At 47.8% G+C, this 12,023-nt stretch overlaps 1 protein-coding gene across 1 annotated transcript; it reads left to right on the top strand.

Moving 5' to 3' along the window:
* Positions 1-3,944: 3,944 nt before the first annotated feature.
* On the top strand, positions 3,945-10,117 carry pkhB (putative sensor histidine kinase/response regulator; the record flags this gene model as incomplete). Its single annotated transcript, XM_015549474.1, has 4 exons — positions 3,945-6,668; positions 6,737-9,352; positions 9,420-9,533; positions 9,593-10,117. The coding sequence occupies 4 exons, from the start codon at positions 3,945-3,947 to the stop codon at positions 9,872-9,874; spliced, it is 5,736 nt and encodes a 1,911-aa protein (XP_015409097.1). The 3' UTR covers positions 9,875-10,117.
* Between the last annotated feature and the right edge of the window lie 1,906 nt (positions 10,118-12,023).

The following is a 12,023-nucleotide window of genomic DNA, read 5'->3' as shown; positions in this document are numbered from 1 at the left end:
CTTGGCGCCTCAGGTGTCATTTGGTCCCTGAATAAGCAGTGTCTTAGTCATCTTCCATTGAGCATCACGAGGGAAAGTTGGCGATCAGCCACATGCTATGGGACGCTACAGGGTTTGAGCGATGAACTATAGATTGCCTAAAGTTCTATCGTTGAACTTTGGCTGGTGCGTTTACGGCAGCTGTCAATCCATCCACTCCAATAAAAGACTCCATGCAGGGCCTTCACCCCCATCCCTTTTCAGGCATCAGCATGTAAACCCACCGTGATATATTTTTATATTTCTGGGATTCCGCAAGACCGCAGTAAAACTTAACAACGATGCTTGACCCCAAGGAGAATGTTCGCTAATCAGATGAAGAAACCAATCGTATGATGGGTCTCAATTTACTTTATAACAAGACTTCATGGAATAACTGCCGCCAATGTTGGAATTCTATACCTATCTTTCAAAAACCAAAAAGAGCAATACCTATCATAACCCCGAGTTGTGGATACTACTATCACATCGGACAAATAACCCTACCGGGGACAATTACCTAGCAAAGATATTTATAGTTGTGGAAACTTAGTTATATCACCCAGTTAACATTGAGCCGTGTGTGGATGAGAGAAGTAAAACTGTATTGTTCCTGCATGAGTTTTTGAAGTGAGTTTGCTAACAATGGACGGACGGGGGCAAGGCAATCAGTACACAAGTACCAAAATATCAAGCGCTAAAAAAAGGAAAAAAGAAAGAGATAGCTATTCTTGAAGAACACAAAATTCATTCCATGCCACATCAGAACGGTGTGGGAAAGAGATTTAATTAAATAACAGGGAGATATCGCTACGTGCTCCAATGTATTGTACTCCATATATACCTACTGAGCAGACAGTTGAGCGAGGAGAGGCCGGAGGTACACCCGAAATGTCCAGAGGATCGACAGAACAGTACAGCCGAAGGGATTTCAATAAATCTCGGCCGACTGCCTCGATTAGGAAAGCAAGCTAGAACACTAAATCTGCTTCGAGAAAAACGGTTAAAATGGTTTGAGTATAGACTTTCCTTTCCCACGAAGGATGGATGAAGTTTAAAAAAAGAAATCAGGGGCAAGGGAGGCTACGTGGTGCAGCCCAAAAATGAGTGGCTTAGGCAGGATAGGACGGGATCCATGGAATTCGTCCCACTTCTTAACAAAGATATATCGATCGGTACGGACCATGACTCGTTCGGAATAACACCTAAGGAGCTCGGCAGGGCTAGGGGTATTGGTTGTCATGGATAAATTTCAGGTACGGAGTACAGTAGGCTATTAAGTTGAAGCCGATACTTCGGAGTAGGGAGCTAGTACTGGGATTGATGACGACAGAGGGTGCTCTCTTTCACATTTTAAGCCATCTGCACTCCCTCCCGAGTCCTGTACCCCATGCTTAGCGTTGGGTGGGTAAGAACTGTGCACTGATTGGCAGAAACGAGTCTGCTTGGAATGGGATGTTCAAAGGGGAATTTGAGAGCCACAACAATACCACTTAAGCACCAGCACTGCGACCTGAATCGGATGACAGTATCTATGACAAGTAGTCCTACTCTATATTGCTTCATGTCCATCACCTCCTCCGGAAGTTGTTGTCGGAGTTGGCGAAGGTAGGCTCATATTGAAATTGAACCTGAAAAAGTACTATTAGTCAGCTTCGATACACAACCTTTCAGGAAATTCCCAGGACAAGCAAGCACTAATGACCAGTTGACGAAAATACCATACGGTATTAAGGTCATGCCTTGGATACTCTACGGTATCCCTGGCAAAAATACATGGAATACGGAATACACGGTATGAAATACCCGACATTGGACAATTTTAAAATCAGACTAACCATTTATTGATTGCTGTACCCGAGACTCTGGAGTCGGAGAGCGCCACACAATCATAAACGATGACCCTTGACGTCTTGCAGCCCGGGGAAATGAAAGCCTTTCCCGTTTATTTTATCGAGTTTTTTTTCTCTTGATTTATTTATTTTACTTTTTACCTAGCCCCCTTACTCTGCACTGTGCATGCATTTTCTCTGATACTTCGAAACGATTGCACTCTTACTCAACTTTTGCCTGATTCATAGTGCAGGCTTGACATTGAATTATTGAAAATGATTGAGTTATCTTCAAATAGATATGAAAGCGTAGAGACCGAAAGATGACGGATGCACTCTGCACGCCGGACATACCACGATTCAAGTCCCGCCTAACAAACCCTATGGTGACCTTGCGGGAAGTTATCGGCTGCCAACCTCTCCACCTCCATGCTAACATTATTAATAATGTTCAATATTACAGAGTGCTCCGTATTTTAGTACAAGTGTTAGCACCAAGTGCGTGGTATGATTATAAGCACGGGCCATAACTTCCTATGATACATGCTCAAAACGTATCTGCTTCGATATGTTCCTCAAACTGGACATGAGGGTGACTGGAGGGGCGGAAGAGCTTTTTCATGTATATCAGGTAAAATCAGGAGAATTGGAATAACCAACGGATCAGGGAGGGAAGTTCAAAAGGAAGATAAATCCATATCTACTATTGTGATCTATATGAATTGGGTGGAAGATGGATGGGGCATTATGTGTTATTATTATTATAGTTACGGGACCATGTTGTATGGAGTTGTTTATATCTCCTTTTCCCACGACAATAATACGATACAGTATGTACATACCACACTGTACTTAGGCATACTTACACTAGTTACTAGGGAAGCAGGTAGTATCCTCCTGTAAGTATTGGGTATAGTGAGACCTGAATCATTGCAGGAGAGACATATTTTATCTATCTAATTTTATTAAGAAAGACAAAAAAAAGAAAAACACAGTTAGATGCATACATACGTTCTGAACCTCTTCCACCCCCTCTCAGATAGCATTCAGGTGACCTGAGATTGTCCCCATAGGTAAACTACCTAGGTAGGCTCTCACCTCTCTTTGGCTTCCCAATCAGCCATCCCTCTTCATAGCGGACTATTCTACTTCCCTTCCGGTTTGATTTTGGCCCATCCATTTCCCTTCCTTCTAGCACACACTCACTTTCCCTGACCGGTCAAGTTCTTCCTGGTGTACCATAGTGTTTGTCTCTCTTATTGAACCCCCGCCCTAGAATTTCTCTTTTAATATTGTTATTATTATCATTTTTCATGTTGATTCGGTTGACTTTTCCCTGGCCACCAGCCTCTCTCCTACTGTAATACCCCTCCACGCTTTCGAACGTTCCAGGGCCTGGGAAGCCTCACGACAGTACCGCGGTTTTGCAAGAACCCGTCAGGGCTTGGCTACGTCATAGGTTGGACCCCCCCGGGAGACGGACCATTTCCACACCCTTCAGCACAAATCGATGATCCACTGGGTCAAACAGCAGAGCCTGCTCCAGTGCTTTTAGGAAAGGTCAGATCAGTCGAACCTTCCTCTCAATTCAGTACCTACCTCACCACCACCGTTATACACCGCTTTAGCCAACTTTCTTGAACCACTCTTTTATTTTTTTGTCTTCGATTTTCCTTTTTCTTTTTTTACCCTTTTCTAACCCTTTTTCCCTTTCTTACACATCATTCCCTCTTGTCCCTCTCTCTTTCCTTAGTTCCCCAGAATTTGTTCTTTTCACCCGGCCGACGTATACCCTATGAGTTTTTGATTTTCTATTTTCCTAAGGCCCACCCCTTTTTGCCCTTTTTCTTTCCGTGCGTTTAACGAACTTCACTTTTTCCTTTCTCCGCGTCCTTCCTACGTTCTTTCGTGTTCCCTTCTTCTCTCCCTGGTCTAATATCGTCCTTTACTCTCCGGTCTTCCTTCACCTGATCCGCGGACCGTTTCGTCCGAGAGATGAGTGCCTCATTTGGCTCCTGTGGAGTTGGATTCGCCCAGGAGAATTGATTATCTGACCGGCGGTGGAGGGTGTATAGGATGGGGGAAGTTCATAGTATGAGGACAACTCCGCTTCCATCGCCGGCCGAGGCCCCTTCGCCTATCGCCGCACCTCATCCTCACCTTCGTGGCTCCCCCCAGTCAACATCCGACCTGGTTTCCAGTAGAAACGTTGGATGCACAACGGACGGAAACGTGCCCATAGAGGGATGGAAGGCTAACTCTCAATCACCTTCTGCTTTACATGAACAGGCTACGACCCCGTATTGTGCATCACCATCTACGAAGAAGGAGAGTTCAGACTCGGGGAAAGGGAACCAAGAGGATCAAGGACGAAGCCTGCAAACCCTCAAGGAACTACGGAGACAGATGGAGGAGTTGCTTGTATATCAACAGATGCAACAGTCGCAGACCCAGAACACCTCAGCCCCTCGGGAAACTACCTCGTCGCAAGCAGACCCCGTCTCCTCGAGTTATGAATCGTCGAGGAAAAGGCGCCTTTCAAATGTATCTTCCCCGAGGATCGCACCGCTCCCAACAGATGCCATGCCTTCAGCTTCCTATTCCGACTCGACCGGCTCCGGAGGTACGATACGAGCCGCTGATTCAACGCCCGAGAATATGCATGGACAGACCCCATCGTACCCTTTCCCCAGAATGCAGCATCAATCAGCTCCAAAGTCGACGCAAGATCCTACGCTCAACCATAACCCATTCAAGCTGACGCTTCCGGCTGAAAAGCTCAAAGTTCACAAGATGTCCTCACAACCGGCAGACGAAAGACAACCAACCTCGGTGAAGACCCCTACATCCCATAACGTTTTCCTCCCACCTCAATACAAACCCGTGCCTGAGGACCCGACTTACTCTACCCCCAATTTGTATGATCTTACATTGCAGCTTAATGCCGACCCTGGTCTTGATGCATGGTGGGCCAACGTTGTGCACATCTTACAGGAGAACTATGGCGCTGAGAGAGCATCGCTAGCCATACCTGGAGATGCGACGGATCTTGAAAACGTGCCGTGGGGCCAGAAGGCAGTTTTCGACCGGAATATAGAAGGCTATGAACGGGAGACTCCACAGAACCAGCAGTCCAACAACGAGGCAACTGGAACGAGCGATGGATCTATCAAAGGGGAGGCCAACTCGGAGAAGAGGAAAGAAGAGTCTATTACGGAAAGCTTGGCGAATGGATCGGGGGCTGCCAAACTTCTCAAACGACCCTCGCTTCTGGCAAGGCACTCGTTTGCAGGGTTTGGTAAGGAGCGGAAATTATCAACATGGCAAGATTTGGAAACCTCACCGCAAGAGCAAAGGGTGAAAAATGAGGGCAAGCGCGTTCAGATCTCCAACGAAAACCCAGATGGTGCTGGCGCAGCTCAGAGCCAGGCCTCGGCCACACCCTACCAGGCGCACACTGTGTCCTTTACGCAGTCCTTTGACCCGATTAGTCCTGCCCAATATAATCATCGACAGGTTGTCTTCCCCACATCCAGGCCCTTGGAAGTTGAAACAGATCCCCTTATAAAGAGGACTGGTGTTGTGAAATTATTCGGGCGCACAGGGCCTGTCGTTCTAACCAGAGAGTACTCCGAGAATGCTGCAGCAAAGCAATCTGATGGTGACATTCCAACGCCAGAGGACGTGGTGCAAGTTACTCCCACGGCAGAGCCTGTTCGGCCGTGGAACAAAGAGCATACAATTCGGTCCAGGTCTGCCTCTAACCCCACTGCGTCAGGCTTGCATGCGACAAGAGTCCCGTTGATGGAGTTCTATGACGAATACGAACAAGTTCCTCCGTCCCCCTGGTCACAGTCTCCTGCTCCTTCTCCAGCGCCCCGTGCCCATGCAGAGCAGAACCCATTCTTTTCTAGCCACACCGTCGATGAAGGTGCATTCGCGAAACATCCCCCGCAACATGATTACTCGAATCTGAACCCTCTGGAAGCTATCGGTGTCGACCTAGCGAAGTCTGTAATTCACATACCTCTTTTGCATGCTGGCCGATCAAAGCCCACATCTCCATCCACTTTGAGATTTCCGGTGGCTGTTATTTCAATCCTATCACCTATTATACCTTACCCTGCGAATTTGCGACAGTCACTCGCTTGTCTTATTCCACACCTGACAACTTCATTTTGCTTAGCCCAGCACTACAGCCAGCTCGAGCGACAATTCGCATCTCGTCTTGAGGCCCCGCGCTACGGGCATCTTCTTGGCCTGGGGGGAACATTTTCAGACGAAAGCAGTGAGTTAGAGCTTGTGGCTGGTCTTAGCGGACATGTCAATTATACCATAGCCGATGACGGTTCTTTGGAGGCTCGTGCTAGCCTGTCTAGTCCCGACGAAAGGTCAAACTCGACCAAACCCAGTCCATCTGGGATCGGTACTCCTGGTCTTGACTTGGGTAGTATCGGAGCAGGGGTCCCGTCAGTCTTGGGCGAATCGCCAGGATGTCCTACTAAACTTGGAACTGATGCTGTGGACAGCTACTTCAATGTCCAACAGCTTAAGGGCCTCCGTGATGCGTTGACTCATCATCGGAATCGACTGTCCAAGCCTCGGCCGAACGCCACAACTTCTACACCTACTTCTCCTGGGAGATTGTTGGGGAAGCTTCCAACGGATGAAGATGGCACCACGCTCAAGACCCAACTGCAGCTCAGGCATCCCCATCCCAGGAATTCCGCGCGCCGCCAGTCATATCCCCTACGCAAAACTCGTCTCGTCACCCTCCCGCAAACTCTTTTTACGCTCAACTGCCACGCGAGTTACCACGTCCGTTCACCGATACTGTAGCACAGTTGATGCTGAACTCCGTTCCACTTCATATATTTCTTGCAAAGCCTCAAAGCGGCGAAGTCATTTGGACAAACTCCAAATTTGACGCGTACAGAAGGAGCCAACCCCAGGAGCAAAAGTTAAGGGACCCCTGGCAAAATATCCACAGCAGCGAACGTGAGCATGTGTCACAAGAGTGGGCAAACGCCTTACGGACGGGGTCACAGTTCACTGAACGAGTGCGCGTGAAGCGTTTCAACGACGAGTCGGCGTACCGCTGGTTTATCTTCCGAGCCAACCCCCTACTGTCTTCCACAGGTGAGGTGCTATATTGGATTGGCTCGTTTCTTGATATCCATGAGCAACATATTGCAGAACTCAAAGCAGCTCAGGAGAGAGAGAAATTTGCGATCGATGCTAAGTACAGAGCGTTTTCGAACTCCATCCCGCAGATTGTGTTTGAAGCCACTGAGTATCGTGGTCTCATATTTGTAAACGAACAATGGCATTTGTACACAGGCCAGAAACTTGAAGAAGCGCTCAACTTTGGATTTGCGAAACACCTTCATCCCGACGACTTGGAGAAATGTGGCGTACTTTCTGTATATCTCTCTGAGTCCCAAAAGGAAAGCACCGCTTCCGCATTAGATACAACCCTCCAAGAACGTCATCTTGCCAATGGAGTTACGCCTGCACTAGAAGAGCTCGTGAGACGTGGTGTGGCTTCTGTCCAAAAAGATGAAAATGGGCGTGTCTTCTATTCCACGGAAATTCGCCTTCGCTCCAAAGGAGCAGACTTTAGGTGGCACCTTGTTCGCCTGGTGCGCGTCGAGACGAGCAGTTTCGGTAGCGGAGAGGCTTCGTGGTACGGAACCTGTACCGATATCAACGATCGCAAGAACCTGGAGCGGGAGCTCAACAAGGCAATGCAACAATTGAACAATCAAATGGAATCGAAGACTAAGTTCTTCAGCAACATGTCCCATGAAATACGGACGCCGCTGAATGGAATACTTGGTACCATTCCTTTCATCTTGGATACTCATCTCGACACGGACCAGAGGCGAATGCTGGACACGATTCAGAACAGCTCCACTAACCTTCGTGAATTGGTTGATAATATTCTAGATGTTTCCAGGGTTGAAGCAGGCAAAATGTCGCTAGTTAACTCTTGGTTCCATGTGCGGTCGGTAATCGAAGATGTGATTGACACTGTTTCTTCTAGAGCCATCGACAAGGGCCTCGAAATCAACTATCTGATGGACGTCGATGTTCCCCCAATGGTTATTGGTGACAGGTTCAGAATTCGGCAGGTCTTAATAAACCTAGTTGGCAATGCAGTCAAGTTCACCTCTCAAGGTGAAATCCACATACGCTGCTCCATCGATCATGGCACCGCGACCCTTTCCAAGGAGACAGAATTACTGTTGAACTTTGACGTTGTTGATACAGGGAAGGGATTCAGCGCAAGAGATGCCGAGCGTTTGATGCAACGGTTCAGCCAATTAGGACAGAATGGTTCCCAACAACATGCTGGTAGCGGCCTTGGGCTCTTCTTATCCAAGCAACTCGTCGAAATGCATGGTGGCAGATTGACCCCCAGCAGTAAAGAAGGCCAAGGCGCCAAGTTTTCGTTTTACGTGAAGGTTGACGCACCTCCGCCACCGTCGCCTGACGAACCGCGCCTCGTTCGACAATCGTCTAGCATGTCCGAGGGTCTTGGGATGCAATCCAAACCTAGTTCCCTGCAGAAGATGCTTTTTTCGTCCAGGGATTCTACAGATTCAAAGGGACTCGATACCGATATCTCATCCGTACTTGACTCGCCGCTTTCCCAACCTCCAGGCAGCTCTGATCCTTCGGCTCGGGTTGCTTCCAATAGCTTCTCAGAGCGATCTTCGGTTTCTTCAGCTCTACCAACCCCCGAGCTTTATGCTGTGGACCCACTCACCAAGGTTGACCCCGCAAAGCTCAGTAATACGGATTCTTCGTCGCAGGCTCGCCCGATTCCTACGGCTTCTTCGAGCAGCGATACCATACGCCCTGTAGCTCGGCCATCCTCATCAACCTCCCGGGAGCTGTCTTTATCGAATACATCGGCACCTGTAGATGCAGGCTCAGATGCCCCGGTCTCGCAGGACCCTTACTCGATTCTCATTCTATGTCCCCTGGATAATACGCGCAAAGCTATCAAGCAACATATTGAGCAGGTGGTGCCTCATGAGATACCTTTTGCAATTACATCCTTGCCTGATGTCGAAGACTGGAAGGACTCGATGAATGATGAGTCTAGTGCTAAGATCACGCACCTGGTACTAAATCTACCCAGCGTGGAAGACGTCCAGGACGTAATTCAATACGTCTCAGACTGTGATTCAGCGTCCGCGCCCACTCTTGTTATTATTTCCGACCTATACCAGAAGCGACAGATTAATTCAAAGATCAAGGAACTGTCTGCTAGCGGTGGACGTGTTTACACTGTGCCAAAGCCGGTCAAGCCTTCAGCATTCTCAGCCATCTTTGACCCCGATAATAGGCGAGATCTCAGCAAGGATAGAAATCAGGACATGGCCCGAGAAATCAACAATAATTTCAAAACCATGTCTAAGATGGTGAAGGAGGTTATCGGGAACAAGGGATACCGGATATTGCTCGTTGAAGACGACGAAACAAACCGTATGGTACGTTGGTCCCTTGTTTCTAGCCCAGAGTTCTTAGACTCTTTTCGCCCGCGCTAACGTAACATAGGTCATGTTGAAATATCTGGACAAGATTAAGGTCATGGCCGAAACAGCGTCAAATGGTCAAGAGTGCACGGAAATGGTATTCTCTAAGGAGCCTGGATACTACTCCCTTATAATAGTAAGCTGCACAGGCTGTTCTCCCTGCGTTGCTGATCTTGTGACTAACATTTTTCGCAGTGCGATATCCAAATGCCAATGAAAAACGGATACGAAACTTGCCGTGATATTCGTGGCTGGGAACTAAAGAATCATTACCCTCAAATACCCATTATGGCTCTGTCTGCCAATGCAATGACAGACCAAATTGAAGACGCTGCACGCGCTGGCTTCAACGACTATGTCACAAAACCCATCAAACATAACGAATTGGGCAAGATGATGATGGGACTACTCGATCCTAGCCGGCCTCTCCTTCTACTTCGAGACCGTCTCAGGAGGGATAATCACCGCGAGGATTAAGGTGGTCTCTGTATTCCTGCAGTTATCCTGTGCGGTCAGCGGAGGGTCTGTTCCAGATGTTTTTTGTTGGCCGGGTCTAGCCTCCAGCTAGTGCGCCAAATGGAAAAGTACATGGCCTCCCGACTGCTATGATCGTGTCCTGATGTACCTGCTACTAGTTCTACTTTTTCTCAATTTTGGGCTGGGGTTTTGGCTTGGTACAAGCCGTCGGACGGAAAGGCGTCTTTGGATGTTTTCGAGTCGTGAATTTTGGTTTTCGAGTCTATGTCATTGTCCGCTTCTCTTTTTTCACCCGCGGGTTTTCACTACGCATCTGCATTGAGCATTCAGGTTTGATTGATACCTTTCAGCATTACGGGGGTCGGAATTATAGGTTTGTTGTTCTTTGGACCATCGACCTCGTTCGTGGCGTGGCGTCTGTTATCGGGTTCGTTGAGCAATTCTCAATCGTTTTTATCTCTTCTTCTCTTGCAAACCTCCGTTATCTCACTTTTGTTTCTTACTTTTCTTATTTTCTCTTCCCGATACCATATTATGAGCATGATATTTAACTTCTGGAATTGCATTTGCAGATAACAGAGCGTTTCCCACCCCTACTTTTCCCTGCCCTTTCCTGATGTTTTCTGTTCCTTTGCCTTCTTAGTAGATAATTCATACACGGATTGAGATACCTGTTCTAGCATGGACTGAGGGCCGTTTGGATGTGAAAGGGAATTGTCACTCTGCTTCGGGACTTGGATGGTCATTGATCGGATAACAGCATATATATGATATACTTTAATTGCACTACATCAGACCAATTCTCTGTTTCTGTTTTCATGCTCGGCAAATCCCAGTAGCGTATGACTGAGTTCGGTCCAGAAGATGATCACACCACCATATATATATTTTGAGTTTGATCTCTGATTGAAGCAGATATGCATATCTGGGAGTATCCGCCGGTAGACGGATCATTATCTACTATCTACCGAGGTATATAAGATGATACATGTCAGATGAGCTGCGCCCTGCACTGTGGTTAGTTAGTTTGTTAGTCCCTTGCTTTCTGGACGTCATCTCCATGTGGCCGATGGATCGTGTGGTGAGAGATTCCAAAGTATTCTAAAAAACAGAAGAGCGAAAAAAGAAAAAAGAAAGAAAGTTCCAGTAGTGAGTAACGTATCTATCCCTTGCCTGTGCAACTACACAGAGTTCAGGTGACAGGGCAAACAATTAAAAGGATAAACGAGAATGGGCCTATTGACTGCGTTGGAGCAGTTGGGAGTGCAGGAGACGGTGATGTAATTGTCCCATTGTAGTTGGAGGATCGTCGTCATTGGCGATAGTATACGATTGTCGGCTTGCTGAGCTCCATGCGTTCCATGTCAGGTGCCTCCTTCAGACTGCTTTTTTTTGTACGACCTGCGGTCGACAAACTGTTCAGGATTAGTTGAAACTGTGATGTTATCAATGTTGTCATCCCAAAATGGGAATAAGCAGACTGATGCGGCTGATCAGGACGGTGTTGGCATATGACGATGTAAGTCAATAGAACTGAATAGGAATGAACGAAGTAGGGTGGAAACGCATGACAACGGGATGTAGAAGGATAAAGTAAGACCTGAGAATCGAAGCGAGAGCTAGTCTTAGCGACCTTAATCTGACGGCCTAGCGAGTAAGGAGCGAAACTGATGACACGAGGAGAGGTGATGTTCTCCCACAACTGAGTGAAGACCGGATCGATACTGATGGGAAGCATCAATCGAGGGGCCCAAAGACGGATGACGACACGATGGCTCCTTGAGCGACTCAAAGCGAATGCTTCCCCAGGCTTCACGTTAGGCATAAGCATGGATGGTCGGTCCACAAGAGGACCTATTGTTGAATAGTCCGGGTCCAATCTTGTTGGGTTCTAGAAAGACCAAAACGGGCTAAGGAAGGTGACCAAGGGACCGAAATTGGGCTCGAGGCCCAATGGGTCAAAAAGCTGGTTGGTTGATGAGAAACCATTGAACGACTTGTAATTTTAGTGGCGGTGAGCGAAGGGAAGCAAACGAGCGATAGGCGAAAACCCCACATTCGCTGCATCCCCCGAACATCTTTGGAGGGTCGAGTTGGGTGATCATTGGAAACCAGCGGGCACCGTATTGGGTTCTTAGTGAGAAAACGC

Source organism: Aspergillus nomiae (assembly GCF_001204775.2).
Source record: "Aspergillus nomiae NRRL 13137 chromosome Unknown contig00059, whole genome shotgun sequence".
NCBI classification, from domain to species: Eukaryota; Fungi; Ascomycota; class Eurotiomycetes; order Eurotiales; family Aspergillaceae; genus Aspergillus; species Aspergillus nomiae.
This window is presented reverse-complemented; position numbering and strand designations above follow the sequence as displayed.